General features: G+C 39.3%; 1 protein-coding gene across 2 annotated transcripts in view; it reads right to left on the bottom strand.

Annotated features, from left to right (window-relative positions):
* Positions 1 to 3,668: 3,668 nt before the first annotated feature.
* IPO8 (importin 8) overlaps positions 3,669 to 15,727 on the bottom strand; it is a 45,346-nt gene continuing 33,287 nt past the window's right edge. The window contains exons 22-26 of one of the 2 annotated variants that reach the window (XM_084205738.1): positions 11,501 to 11,706; positions 9,858 to 10,094; positions 9,064 to 9,180; positions 8,906 to 8,966; positions 3,669 to 8,370 (exon numbers count right to left, since the gene is read on the bottom strand). In XM_084205738.1, the coding sequence (XP_084061864.1) occupies positions 8,944 to 8,966; positions 9,064 to 9,180; positions 9,858 to 10,094; positions 11,501 to 11,706 (583 nt within the window). In that variant the 3' untranslated portion in view covers positions 3,669 to 8,370; positions 8,906 to 8,943. The remainder of the gene's footprint in view (positions 8,371 to 8,905; positions 8,967 to 9,063; positions 9,181 to 9,857; positions 10,095 to 11,500; positions 11,707 to 15,727) is intronic. The other variant, XM_084205737.1, reaches the window with a different exon arrangement.

The raw sequence follows: 15,727 nt of genomic DNA, 5'->3' as shown, positions 1-15,727 counted from the left end.
TGGTAGGAGGAACATGAGACACAGGATGTGCTCTCCCCGTGAGGATACAACTCTTACAGAGCACAGCCACAACTGCTGCTGAGAGCCCAGTGCCAACCCTATGGCTGTGCTCAAGCCCTACACAAAGGTGCAGACATTTGGCCTCATGACCACTTAGCACAACAACATCTCAGGGCAGGCAAGGTATGTGTAAAAAGGACAGTATGGAGTATTTTTATTTAATAGAAACTGCTTAAGGCATCCTTCATTGTTGTAGTTGCACATTCTGCTCTACAAGGTGCTGAGAGATAGAAGGCCAATGCATTTAATAAAAAAGGAAAAAATCCATTATTCATATACTGATGTGACCTTTCCATACTCTTGTATTTTGCTCAGGATCTCATTTATGTGAGTATGGAGAGTTTTCCTGATGTGCACACAATACCATGTAGCTTGAGCTCTGCCAGAAAAAAAAAAATCAGCAGGAAACTGTATGACATTGGGTAAAGTCCCAGTAATTTAATCAAACTGGTAATTAAATTATTTAATTGTTCATTTAACATACCTGGCAACAAGAGAAAGCAAACACTGATCCTATTTCACCCTTGCTGGGGACCAAATGGAACAAGTTACCATTTTAAGAGACTGGAAGTTAAAATTCAGGTTAAGAATGTGATTCTAGTTCAAAAAAGATCAACACTGTCAGAGGGCAGGAGGCAGCATAGGAGCCAAATATTTACCTGGGTTACAAATGCACACTTTAGAGCCTGTTAGAAGTGGCAATCACAACCTGCAACCTCACAACCAATCCAGGATGTTTGTTAATACCTGCAGAGGGGCTTCCCAGCCTGCATCCTCACACACGGCGCAGATGATCCGCCAGTCATTCGAAGTTCTGCTTCCAATCCATCAGGTTCACTTCAAAGCCTCAAGGGGAATTAGCAATTGGGATGTCATTCATCACCTTGCTGAGAACCATTTTTTCTCCAGGAGAGCTTGTCATACCAAGCAACCCACAGAAAATACAATTAAACAGTGTCACTGCTAGACAGATTAAAATTGCAGTTCAATAGTGGAACTCGCTGTTGCTGAGCAATTTCATAAATTAAGTATGTTCTGGCAGAGCTTCTGGGGAAGGTATCAGTAGTAATCCAAACACCAGGACCTAGCAAATTGCATGGGTAAAATCCTAGCTCCATTAGAACCAATAGCAAAACTCCCAGGCACTTATACAGAGCCAGAATTTTAATTTCTCATGCCAGCTGCAACACGTTGCCATGGCTTTGGGCAAACTACACTAATTCAGCCTCCCTAGTTCAAAAACACAGGCCACTAAGCACTGCTTTTAGAGAGACAGACTGTGGAGGACACACAGAAGTGGTCCATACAATAAAGGGCAAGCATTATCAATCAATGCAATTTAACAAACAGGCTACTTCAGCAACACACCACCAGTGAAATACTCCACTGATATGAATACCAGGCCTGCAGTTCCTGCCTGGAAAATTCATTTCTTGTCCTGTGGAAGGCTGGTAACAGTGTCTTCTTTATGAACTGCATGCATAGCAGACTGGCCAAAGCTCTGGTGCAGATGACTATCTTCACTAGTTTGATATTTTGAGGGTTGTGTTTGGGTGTTCTGCATCAAACACCAGTTATACTCTCTCACAGCCAACATGTGTAAGTGAACAGCTGCCTTCACAGGTCAGAGAGTAACAAACACTGCTACACAAATGCACATATTAACTCTGGATAACACACACATTTGTTTAAAATGAATTCTCGGGTGTTCTTGCAAAGAAGTTTTATGGCTGTATGAAAAACAGCTATAAAATGAGATTTGGCTCCTTGGTAGGTGGCATGTTACCATTTTTTAAGAAATATTATTCTTCCCATATAAATGCACAACAGATGTAACATTTGACCTAAGCAATAAGATTTATTACTGTTTTTAAAGCAAATTCAGCACAGCTTAAGAGAACACTGTACAGAATTCTTTAAGCTAAGAAGAGGTCTTGTCATCAATGCATGCTTTGCATTTGTCAGTTCTTGCCCTCAAAGCCAACCCACAGTTTAGTATTTCAGGCTTTTTACAAAGGTGATGATCCTGCAATTCAATCTGCTAATGTAGCACACAGAAGGCTCCCTCCAGTCACAGCAGTCCTGGGCTCATCTCCTTGCTTTTAGTATCAAAAGAAATGTGCATGGCCTCTTTGGTCTCTTTTTGAGCCCCCAAAACATTTCATTTGATTTATGTGATTTATGTTAAGCGTTGTTCCAACAGCACATGCAGTCAAAAGTAAGTGTCACACATTGTTTGGCAATGAAAAATAAACATTACAGCTGTGATCAAAGAACATGTCTGGCTTATATTGTCTTAAATTAATTTCTCTACTTCATGCACTTTTGTATAAATATTGATGGTTTCATATTTTCTTCAGAAGCCACAGTTCTTCTGTTTTCTAAAAATAACCTGCTTGTGCATAATCTTCTCTTTTCAAAGCACTGTTCTTCCTTTTGTAAAGTTCATTTCCAAGATCTCTGTGCATGAAAAGTGGTGAAAGATGGGTATGTACAACTTCACTAACAAACATGTTGAAAATACCTAAATTTGAGGAACAATTCCTGGATAAACACCTTCAATGGTAAACAGTTCTGTGAGAAATGAAAAGGCCTCTATGTTATGCAGTAATTTTACATTTTGTATAAGGGCACAAAACATGAAAATTAAAACATACCTGAGAATAATATTAAAATCTCATTTCAAGAAAATTTTTGTTGCTCAACAGCTTTAACTATCAAGTAGTTTTACAGTTTTTGCATTTCACTTCATGTTACATAATCCAGATGGTCCAGCAGGCAGCCCCTGACTGACACTCTCTCAGGTGAATCCTGCAGCTGACACTGCTGTATTCACATTTGAGAAATCCATGAATCTGGAACTTCAACTCCTACCCCACCATGAACAGAGCCAAGCTCTTAAACTGTGAACCTCTATACAGCCTACAAAGAGAATTATAGCATTAATATACCACTTCCACCTCATTTTTCTGTTGTGAACAACTTATAATCAAAATTGTTTTCTGATCTCAAGTTCAAAGCACTGCACCAAACTTGGGGCTGCCCAAGCACATTCTCTTCCCAAAGGCAGGCATGGGACAAAGTTCTTGGACACTGCTATAGAAGACCTAGGCAACATAGGGAATGCTGCAGATCTCAGATCATATCAAAAGCATCCCCTCAATTTAGATGGATCCTTTCCCAATTCATCACAACCACATATGCCTGCAGATTCTCTCTGAATTGGTGTTCTCCAAAACTCTTCTAGTCCAAGAGCAGTTCATCTGCCAGCTCCCTAGACAAAGAGCACTTTCAGTAGCCCTTTAGGAGGTATGGTGATCATCTTTAAGAAAGACTGTAATCCCACTGAGTGTCTCATGTTGGTGATTGCATATCAGTCAGGACAAGCAGTTTCCAGACTTTTTAAAGGGATGCATCTGATTTCTGCCAGAGAAAAATCACATTAAGTCTTCACCTCTCATGCATGGTTGTCAGACAGGGTACTGACATCCATACAGATGATGCATATTGTATTTGAAGAGTATCTATGTGCATTTGCAGTGAATATCAGAAATAAATCCACAGGCCAGGAAAGTTTCAGCCTGTCCAGTGCCCAAGCACTGCTTAAATTTTCTTTCATTTTTCACTGGTTTTCCCTGATTAGTTTAACAAAAGTAGTAGCAGTGGAAGAGGTGTCCAAAGCAAGCAGCTTGGCCTCCTCACACATCCCCTTTATGATATGGTTTTATGCTGAGACTTTTTGGTATCTGGAATGGTGTCTGGCTTCCTTAAACACAATGGGAACATGCACCTCTACTGTACCCACCCACCTGGGTTAAAACCTGATATCCCACAGAAAAGAATGCCATTTTCACTCCTGAGATCAACAAGTTCATAGGCATGCCTGCTGTATACTTTTCTGCAGCGAGGGAAAATCAGTTCTCTGCCTACGTGCAGAGACAGCCTCTTGGACTTGAAGAATGTCCTCAATCAGACACAGAGAACCTTGAGGAACTGACCACCAGACTGTCAAATATTACCAAAAGATTGATTGGGGCATATCTCAGAATGAGGACTGGGTACTCCATTACATAGTGCATTTTTGCCTATCCTTTGAGTAAATTTCAGTATAAGGTATGGGGATTTCAAAGTGCCCATATTTAGGAGTAAATCACAGAGGCACAAGTGAGGGGCTTTTGAAGTTCTATATCATCTGTGTATGTCAAATGACAGACTGTTCTACAGAGAGAATGCAACTGATTAATTGCATTGCTTCAAGAAAAAGATTTTATAAAAATTGCTTAAGGTTTACCTTTTCAGGTCTTTTGAAAACTCCCTGAAATATCCAGTAACATTGAGGCTGACAAAAAAAGAAAAGGAGGAAAGAAAAAGACAGGAAAGCATTCTGGAAACAGGACAGTTAATCATTCATGTTGTCTACAATTCCTTTGGCTCAAGACAATCTCAAGACAGACTCTGGCTTTGTAGTAAGAAAAAAAAAAATCTCTACTGTCCTACCATTTCTCCTCTACAATGTATGATGGAATCCAGAGCCACAAACTGCCAGGACTTCAGAGGCAAAGGGCATGTCCTAAAGCAGAGTATTTCATGGCTCCCTCACACCCCACAGGCAGCCTTTTTCCCTAAAGCAAAGAAATCTCACAATATCATTTTGTGTGACATTCTTTAAATATTTTAACTTAACACTCCCAAAGTACATTCGTTTCAGTCAGATTGTGCACATGTGGGTTTTGGGGGATTGTTGAGGTTTGGGGTTTTCCAACCTTTTCCTCAGCTTGATATTCTGCACTCTTCCTGGAGTTGGCCATTGTGATTAAAGATTCTGCTTTGTAATGAAAGCAAGCAATGTATTTCAATGCTGAAAGAGAGACAGCAAAAAGAGGCAGCCAAAACATGTGGTGATTCTTATTTTCCTTTCACAAGTGACAAAACAGCACAAGCAGTTCAACACCCAGGATTAGTTAATTTTATCTGGAAAAGCAGCTTATGTAAGTTCCCATTTGCTATGATTATAACGCCCATAACACTAATTTCCTTTGTAAAGCCACTGTGGTGCCCACACAGATCATCTTTGAACTTTGGGATTATGGGCATGGGCAACATAAGTCACCAGTTATCAGCCTTTGTTTTATTTTGCAATACATTCATGATTCTCTATCCTTCCAATGGCAAATACATCATGCTTGGTTGGCAGTGCTGGTATGTGATATTCCACCATGACCTCGGCTTCAAAGTGAGACAGTAAATGCACATTGTGTTATTCTCCCTTTAATGTAGTACAAAGCTAGACACAGCTCAGAAAGAAACACCTAAAATCCAGTACCTATCTATGATCATGTACAAATGGGTATTTACCATGTTAAAAGAGAACCATATGCTAAAGTGGAGGCCAGAGCCCAATAAATCTTTTTGGATGAAAACCCTTTTAAAAAAAAAGGAATAAAATAATTAACATTTGCTTTTGCCAGTAGAAACATTTGCTCATGAATCTTCTGGGAAGGGAAAGGCATTTAACCTTTTTACATGCCATTCCCTCAGACATCTCTGACCCCAATGCAAAATAGACAACAAAGATTCCCAACTCCACAATGCTGATTAAACTCTTGTATGAAACATCTGGATGAAATTTTCTTGGCAGCTGATTTGAAAAGTATACAAGAAGCAGAACTAGGGAGCTGCCATAGTTCAGCTTAGTGACACCAAGATGATCTATGCAAAAGCAGATTTTACCTTGAACACATCAACTCCTAAATATTAGCCTGTGACTGTGCAAGCAACCTCATTAGCAGAAGAAAAATAAATCCATCTTCTACTCTGCACACCAGTATAGAGAAGGCAAACAGGCTTTGAAAGAAACCCAACTTGACAATCTTGTTTCTTTTAATAAAATGATAAATGGCTTAAACAGTTTACCTGCCTAATACCTAACTTCAATTGACAGGTAAGAGAGAAGTCACTAGTGCCCTTAACTTCCAAAAACCATGTCTTAAATTCGTGAATGATTTTAAAAATTCTGTGGTTTCTGATAAACTCCCCAACAAACTGGATGTATTGCTTTCCTACTTACTGTCTCAGTCAGTACACCCCCAGGCCTAAATTAGGAAGTGACCTGTAATTTTCATAACGTGACATTCAAAATAAAGGATATCTTGACCCTCTTCTGCTTGACCTTAAAGAGCCTGTCCAGTGCAGCTCAGCAGACTGTTCCTTTTCAGAAATTCAGATCCTGGAACTCCCACCATTTCCACATGTACAACAGGCTTAAAAACAAGACATTTTTACTGTTGCTATTAACTAAGCAGCATCAGTGAAAAACCTACATGAACCAGGCCAACTTTACTCTGTAGCTGCTGGGGAAAAGAAAGGCAAAAAAAAAAGAAAGAGGAAGCAGCAGCACAGAAACAACCCTAGAGTCTGACAAAAAGGTGCAGGAAACAGGAAAGCATAGGGAACATTCTGCCCCACAGCTGCCAGGCCAGGAAAATTCCAGAAGGAATGGGCAGAGATCCTCTGGCCTTTTCCAGAAGCCAAGGCACAGAGTGCTTCAGATTTATCAGACTCGCCCAGAATAACAAAATGAAAGCTTCAGCACTGCACAGAGCCAGCAGTCTGTAATTTACAGTAGTTGTGGAAAATCTGATGGGATATGGGAAAGGCTTTGACTTCTTATTTGGGACACTGCTGTAAAGAAACAGATTATTAGTATGTGTTTAAAATTGATTGGTGGATATTTTTAAATCATAAAGAAATTAACACAGAGACAAAATCTGGTCTAAACATTTTATCTCCAATCCAAAGTTCACATTCTAAAGCACCCCTACTGCTTTTTACTACACCACTGTGATCCCAGTAGACCTAAAGGAGGGACACCTATTCAAATTAGTACTGCTATCACTTCCTTTCTAAATGAACTTCTCCACAAACATCTTGTCCTATAGAACACTTTAGGTTGGAAGAGACCTCTAAGGTCATCAAGTACAACTGTTAACTCTGTGTTCACTGCAAAACCCTGTCCCTAAGTGCCACATCTACGTGTTACTTAAACATTTCCAGGGATGTTGATTCTTCCCACTTCCCTGGGCAACCTGTCCCAATGTGTGACCACCTTTCCCATGAGGAAATTTTTCCTAATATCTAGTCTAAACCTCCAATGGTGAAACCAGTCTTCAAAATTCAGGAAAAAAAAATCTGTCAGAAGAAATTTTAGCATGGAACAAGAATAACCAACTGCAATGCAGACCAGGAATACAATCACAGAGTGTAACAGTAAGAAGTAAGTTTGAAGCTGTTCTTCTTCTATCAAAATAAATAAAATATTGCAAATATTTTGTACCACATTATTCAGTACTACCACTGGAATGGTAATGAATGAAAAAAAAACCCAGAAGAGATTATCCAACGTATAATCAAATATTCATCAATAATAGCAGAAATAAGCTGTCATGTAGAACATCTACATGAGAGGGCCACACCATTTGTCCAGGCAGGAGCTAATATTGATGGAGATTTATGGTAGCCACCTGCCAGGCAAGCTACTGTAACTCAAGCAATTGAATTCATGGCTAAGAGAAATAATTTAAGACTACTGCATCAAGGGAAAATCTGCCATTTTGTTAAGACCCTTTGACATAACCAGTGCATGCTCTGCAACTCCAACAGACACCTCCCTCTACACATTTGGTCTGCACCAAATAGGGAAGGTGAGCTAATATTCTGAATCCAGCAATTTGTATGCAACCAACAAACAATTACACCAAGCAGTAAAAAGCAGGTGATTGGAAAACATGGAACCAAGGCTTACAGTGTATCAAGAAATGTCCTTACACTTAAAAAATTATAATGCACTCCAAAATCCATTTGTTCAGGCAATCCATGTACAACAGAAGGCACTGTTATCCATATGAATCTATCAATTCTGCACAGCAAAAACCTGAGAAGTGCAACTCAATTAGATGCAGCCTGGCCCCTCCCGGTCATCCAGGTTCCTTGAGGACGAACATTTCCTTTCAGTCCATCAAATTATAAAAACACCACAAGAATTTGTACATTACAGTAGCTGGTAAGAAAGAGCATTCTGGTGGGGGAAGCACACTGCTATTTCCCAGAAAACCTTCAGCAGCATTAAATTACCCTCCCCTATCACTCAGAAGTCACGATGATTTCAAGAAAATGTAATGATGAGACCCTTCCCATTGACCTCGTAACCGATCCTTCAGTTGCCACCGGGAGTATTTCCAGCAAAATTAAATGCTGTGATCAGTCCTTTGTTGTCAAATGTGTAGCCACTTTGTTGTTCTATTGTCTTAGTCTCTAGAATTCAAAGAAAAAGGATATGTAAAATAGTCTACAGAGAACACCTTTGTTAGAGACAATACAGGTCACCTACAAATGCGAAATTATGGGAAAAACTCTCAGCTGAGTCAAAATTTCATTCCCTAAATGCAATGACAGAAATAAATTACACTCAGGTTTTCTCTGAAGGCATAAACGTGCACACCTCTACAACTGAGTTGAGAAATTAATCCTTTACCGAATCAGTCTATGCTACACTATTCTTTTTGATGAAATCTGAATTTATTTTCCATGATGCAAGCTTTCTACACATCTACAACCTCACACTAACTGCAAGGCAACATAAGTAGTTAAAAAGTTAGAAAACTGTTAAACACATAATAACTGATAGTAATTTTCATCAAATGCCTGGCTGCTGATAGATATTGCCTTAATTTGTTCTTCATTTCAAATGTCAGATTGTGGAAAACTAGTTCATACCCTGTTGGAAAAAAAAAAAACAGCAGAACAAGTCAATGAGAAGGCAATTAATTAGAAACAACAGTAAACTTACTCTGAATAACACACACTTCCAGGCAAGGAATAATGTAATCATGATATCCTGCTCACGCTTCCTAGAAAATGTTAATTAGCACAGAGGTGGTTGTTACAGATTAGAAGCAGTTCCAACATTTCTGCAAGAGCTGAAAGGGGCCCAGGGAAGTGACTCACCTGCAGCAGTTCTCCGGTGCTCTGCTAATGTGTAGATCTCCTGCAGCTGTTTCTTCTGATCCTCACTCAATGGTGCAGTCAGAGAATGGTACCAGGCTGCATCCCGGCTCTGCACCGCTGTCAGGGCAGCAATGGAGGAAAAGTGACCATCAGCTTACACAAAAGTTCACTTCAGAATAACAAACTGAAACACATGGAAATTCTGGCTGGTTTTAAAACAGAATCTGCACTGCAAAAGAAGATCAGTATTCCTGTCGGTTTTCTTTGCACAGAATTGCCACTCTAATAGAGGCAATCCATTTTGGGGAACTTAATTACATCCTCTGCTTTCTGAAACAGAACCTTAACCATGTGGCCATTATTCATGGACAATGTGAATTGAATCTTCTAGTTTAAAACTTGTATGAAAACTAAAAGCAACAGGATTAGTGAAATAGGAAAGGGAGAAAATAATTTCTCCATTAACATCAAGAAGGTGACAAATATTTCTCTATATACAAATCCCTCTAGTGATCAAGCCTCACTTATTTAGGCTGTGATTGAAAAACTCTAAGGGAGAATGTGAAGAGAATTAATCACTGGCTCTATTTGCTACCTTTTTTTTTTTCAGCACTAGTAAGCCAAAAAATCATAGGACTAACATTAGAAAGTGAGATCACATTTTACCATTTCAGTAATCTAAACCATTACTCGTAACAAAGAAAAGGGCTTTCCCCAGTGATGACCATAAACATCTCCAAATTATAACATGATTTCATCGTGTTATATCATTCTGCCAACCAGCAAACACATACTCAGAAGTGCTTGTGTAAAAAACTGGTATTCATCAACACCATTTTCAAGGTCAAGAGGTGTGCTAAACCCTTCAAGAGCAGTCTCTTCCAATGCGTCTTCATCCCAGTCATCATCATCATCATCGTCTTCATCCTCTTCCTCTCCACCTCCAGCACTGCCACCTCCTCCTCCACCGTGGTTCTCTTGCATTGCCTGGCTCACTTCATTTGTTTCATCCTCATCGCTCGGTATCTCTTCTGCAAAAGCATTGATATGTTTTGTAAAACAAGGTTTAAAACTATAAGAAAACAATGACTGATGAGTTAAAAACAATTAACAAATCTAGGGGACCATCTGTTAACACCCCTTCCCCAAAATCTTAATAGTCTGATGTTAAATGTTAAAATGTTTCCTACATTCAAGATCAGTTAAACTTCTGTTTCTACGCAGACCCGAGGAATGTGGAACTGGCATCTTTTTTCTTCTTTCATTTATGCAGTCATTGTGCAATTATAGGGTCCAAAATTTTTTAAGAAATGTCTTCCAAGAAATGGTCCATCACTCTGCTTTTTAAATTACAGAGACTTGCATACAATTCACAAATGCACATAAAACCATGAGAAATCCATCTGTAGACCAACTGTATGCCTTCTCTTCTCGAGTGTTCCCTTATTTGAACATGTTAAGTTGGCGATGCCTTCCATTCTGCTTATGAAACTATGACCCCCTGAATTAAATGCAACTACAACCTGCAATTCTAAATACTGCTTTTTCTTACTTAAGGAAAAGTATTTCCTACTTATAATCAAGATTTTAAAAAACCAAAACCTTCATTTCCAAACCTGCAGCTCTTCCTGCGTTAACAGTTCAGAAAGAATAAAGACGACTATAGATGCAGCAAACAGGGACTGAATCACAGGACAGAGATTTGAACATTCCTGTGCTGTTTCCATACTGCATTCCTATGTATTGAGAAGAATTCTGTGATTCCATTACGGAACAATTTTGGGTGAAATGTGAGTGGATTACATAATCTGCTTACATCCAATCTGATTTTCAGACCTCAAAACATCTACCCCTTGTCAAACAAATTTGCCTTCAATGCTGTGGATAATTCCCTCCCCTCAGTTCCCTCTGTAAGGCAGTCTTTGATATTTTTTCTCTTCTGGCAGACACAGAGGTTAGAGGCCTGTGCACTCAAGGAACCTCAGCTATCTCAAGTCCTACTCTGCAAACAACCTTCCATTTGGACAAAGAAGACCTGCCAGGATCTCCTTCAAAATTCAATCAAATTGGTCATTCAAACAGCTGGGGAGTGGAACAGCTTCTTTCCAGGAAGTAAGAATATACCTAGTGGAGAAGAATATACCTGGCAAACTCCTGCTGCCTGTGTGAGAAGATGGTATATTCACAACCCAGAAGAGTACACCTGCAAGTTACTCTTGAACCAATACTACCCTTTCACAAAATATTAGCTGTTACACCTTGAAACATTTTGATTACACTTTGGGAGGAAAAATCAACTCCTAAGATGGTATTTCAAGCACCCAGTAAGCCGAGCTATTTTCAGCAGACTAATGAGTCTTAAAAATGAACTGCAATTTCTTACCCCCTTTAAATTAAATCCAGACAAAATCCACAATGTGAAAAGGGGAGATTTTACCATTATCTTCTGCAAAGTGTTTTTCATCTTTAGCATGATCCTCGTGTTCTGTGAGCTCTCGTGAGGCGCAAACTTGTTTTAAGCCCAAGAAGAGGAGGAGGATTGAAGGAACAATCTGGGCAGCCACAGCATCCACTGCAGGTGGTCGGTTCTGCAATTCCATGAGGATGCTCAGTCCTATTATACACATCTTTCTGTCATGGAGTCTGAAATAAGACACAATTGTTAGACAAAACCAGATTTTCTGCAAGGATATATAGAGAATATTAAAATCCTGCTGCTTGACATGGCAGAAGACAATGTCTCAGAGGCTATGTTCAAAGATCCTGCACAAACTATTTTCTTCATTCTGAATGCAAGTTTCCCACTGAAAAGTATCAGTCCAAGAACAATTAAACATCTTTCAAGCAGGGTCAAATTCCTGGAGCAACTTTTTCTGATTACCAAATGCAAAATTTGTAATGCTAAATAAATACTGTTTAATAATTATGTAGACTATCTTGTCTTTAATAAAGCATTCGATACAGATTATCATTATTAAATAGGATGGAAAATTAATTTGCCTTGGCTTTGATAGCAGTACTGTTTCAGGGATGGAAATTGGGAAAAACTATTAGTGAAGAGCAATGATAAGCAGGAATGCATTGAATCACAGGGTGCATTTATGGAATGCCCCAGGGATAGCTGAAGTTAAATTATGAGAAGTCCATCAGAATGGCTGTCTTATACATATTTCAATATACAATTTCTAATGCTAACTTGAGACACATTGCTAACTCTGGTGAAAGCAGGGAAATTATTCCATCTTATCAAGAGTAACTGGCAGTACACTCAAACTGGGAACTTACAAATGAGTAGCCCTCCAGTAAAACAAGCTGAAGATAATTGAAGGGAAAGAAATTAATTGAATTAGTAGCAGAAAGATTTTATGGGACCACAGTCAGGAAACTAGGTAAGAACCTATGCTCTTAAACATAAGAATTTATTTCCACTTCCAGAAACAGGAATTTCTGCAAACAAGATGGAAAAAAAATCTCAAAATGCCTCTGCAGATACTCTCTAGTTCTCCTTTACTGGAAACATCAGAAGTATTCAACTTGGAGGTAACATTACAGTATTCTGCTATCATGGGCTTGAGAGGAGCTTTTTTGTTTGAACTATTCAATTTGATGCTGACAGCTTCTGTGCAAGCCTTCTGCAGCAAAACCTAGAGAAACAAGGCAAACCTTCAGAGCTGGGAGAAAATGGCCACCCTCTAAACTCTTGGGATACTTCCATTACTGAACTGGTTTTACTTTGGAATGAAGAGAATACAAGTTGAGAGAGAAGAAATAAGATGGGCACCACAGACAGCAATAAAACAAACAGAGGGACTATCAGCTCAATCCACCACTTCAAAAATTACTACAGAGATACAGCTTTTCAGTGCATAGTATTTCATTACCTAAGTTCCTATATAACATGCTACTGGACTATTATATCCTTTAAGTAACACAAGTGATCCTGTATTGCAGCTTTCTAAACTTTACTTGTGCTTAAACAAGGTTAGAGATCTGGAGGGATTTCATGACACCTGCCATGTTGTTAGTCCTGTTAGGATTTACTGAAGTGATTCATTCTCAAGAGTAGCTGACAACAAAAATAAATTATATATGACCATGCAGAACACTGTGATCCCAGCAGACCTTCCAAGAACAACAAAGTCAACCAGCATATCAAATGACACACTTTGTCACATTGGGTTTGGCTGCTCGGTTACACGTGTTGAAAAACGCATCAAAGCGTAAGCAGGAACGCAGCATGCCTGTAACCATAATCCTCTCTTTTCAGATGGCATGGGTCACAAAAGAGGGCATACAAACCAGGGAGACTGAGATAGAGGAACAGGGTCTGCTTTCATGAAAAAAAAAACATAAATCCCTTACTCTCTCAGCTGAAATTACTTACTCCTGCCTGTCAAAAACAAGCCGTTTGCTCTCATGCCTACACTTTGCAGACCAAAAGCCAAGCTAAAGATAATGCTACCTATAAATGAAGGATAGCTGCTATTTGGAGAGTTAGCCTTAGTGCAAGTACAAATGGAAAAAACTTTCTCTACCTCCTCTTTTTGTCAGCACTGTCATCCAAGTGTGACCAAAGCTCTGTAATTTATGCACAAGATTTCTATGCTGCATCTTGACACTGGGAAACCATGAAATTTCTTCAAGACCCAAATGTAGAAAGAAGCAATTTCAGCCACATGCACCAGAGTAAACTAACAACTCTTAGCACTACTTTTTATCATACATTTGAAAAAGCTTCCATTGCACAACATGAATTCCAAAATGCAACAGCAAAATGTAAAAAAATCTTAGATCAACTAATGGCTTAATTAATGGATTAATAGCTTAGCTTCGTACTAAATTAGCATTTTGGGGCAGTAAATCAAAGTACAAGAAGAAAGGCCTGCTGTTTGAAAGGGAGTCATCATTGGGAAGCAGCCCAAATGACCAAAACCCACAGCATATTTGTCATGCTCCACTTCAGAGCTGCTAAAGACAGAAGTTGCAAGAATGAACACATGTCTTCAGAATATGCATGTTATTAGAAGGCCCTGCAGGACAGCAGAAATTCAGGCATTGAGCCATCTTTAGTGAATCTGAGCCAGAAGGAGACTTTTCTTTCACCTGCCAGCAGAGAGAAACAGCAGGAAAAGCATCTGCCTTGCCTGAAGTTCAGTATTCTACTACACCCCAGCTGTATTAAGGACTGAATAAGCAAAATGGAGTTTTATATATTTTCATAATAGCAAAGAATGGCTTCAGGACCATTCCATTGCTATCAAAAGGCTCATTATTTCAGCACCCATCTGCTCAAGGGAGCCTGGATATGATTCTCCTTAGTAATTTGTGCTTTGAGATCTGTACTTATTTGCTCAGAAGCACACAATAGCCCTCCCTAACAATCAGGGACTCTTGCTTATTCCTCAGTGGTTTATCAAGCCTGGAGTGTTAAACACACAACACACAGCCCTGCAATGCACGACTCCAAGCCATGTCTATTTTTAACAAGCTGTGTGTGGTCCTCATAATCTGCAGGACCGCTTCTTGCTAACATATATTCCTCTAATACAGCACAAAGGATTTAAAAATCTTTTGTATTTTAAACCAAGCTGAAAGTATTTCAGAGAAAAATCGCTAAGCCTTTCCTTTTACTGTGAGAATCAAGTTTCTTTATATTACATCAATCCAGTTCCTGGACAAACTGCAAATAATTAGCCATTTCATTCTAGCTGCAAAGTTGGAACCAACATAAAACTGGGATTTTTATATACAACTCTGAGAAACCTAGGATTTTTAACTACTCAAACTCGTATCAAATATATAACCCAATTCAACTTCAAAAACCCAGAAGCACTTATGAGGGTTTTTTTGAAGCAAGTGAGATTTTCCTTTCACCCTAGGTACCATAGAAGAATTTTTAGTATGAGAATAAGCGTAAGTCATGCAGATGTTTCACCCAAACCTCAGCTGTCAGTAAAAAGGTAGAAAGTGGTAAGGAACAAATGTTTGTGCAAAAGGCTTGCCAGTGTGAAGTTACTGCAGAAAGCATTTAGAAACACATACAATATCCTGTGGCATATAGGCACTATCACTACACAAGTACAGATATGCAACTTCCACTATGACATATTGAATTTATGCACAGTCTTACAAGGAATTCTGAGTTCTCCTTGCCTGGCTAATTTTTAATATGCCAACTTTCTAACACTTTTCCATAGTTTTAATAACATGGAAGAACAGCTACTTATCTTACCATAACTGCTTTTCCCCAGCATTTTTCCCATGGATTCCATCTCATGTGTTCACACGTGCTGCTCCAGAAATACTGCATTCTTTTGGCAAACACCAATGGCTCCAGCCTGAGCACGTGCAGCCATGCACAACCCTACTGCTGGCAGAGTACTATCTATGGGGACTAAGACCTCACAGGAATAGAAGAAAGACATAGAACCATAGAATGGTTTGGGTTGGAAGGAACCCTAAGGGTCATCTAGTTACAACTCCTCTTCCATGGGCAGGGACACCTTCCCCTAGACCAGGCTGCTCAAAACCCCATCCAACCTGACCTTGAACACTGCCAGGGATGGAGTGTCTATGCAAAAGAGTGTGAGATTTATGTGGACAAGGCATCTTGAACAGCCAATGTCACCCCCACGTTCCAGATTTCCTGCATGGCTGACAAAGA

Source organism: Fringilla coelebs (genome assembly GCF_963513975.1).
Source record: "Fringilla coelebs genome assembly, chromosome: 5".
NCBI classification, from domain to species: domain Eukaryota; kingdom Metazoa; phylum Chordata; class Aves; order Passeriformes; family Fringillidae; genus Fringilla; species Fringilla coelebs.
The sequence above is the reverse complement of the archived record's forward strand: the minus strand, read 5'-3'. Positions and strand labels throughout refer to the sequence as shown.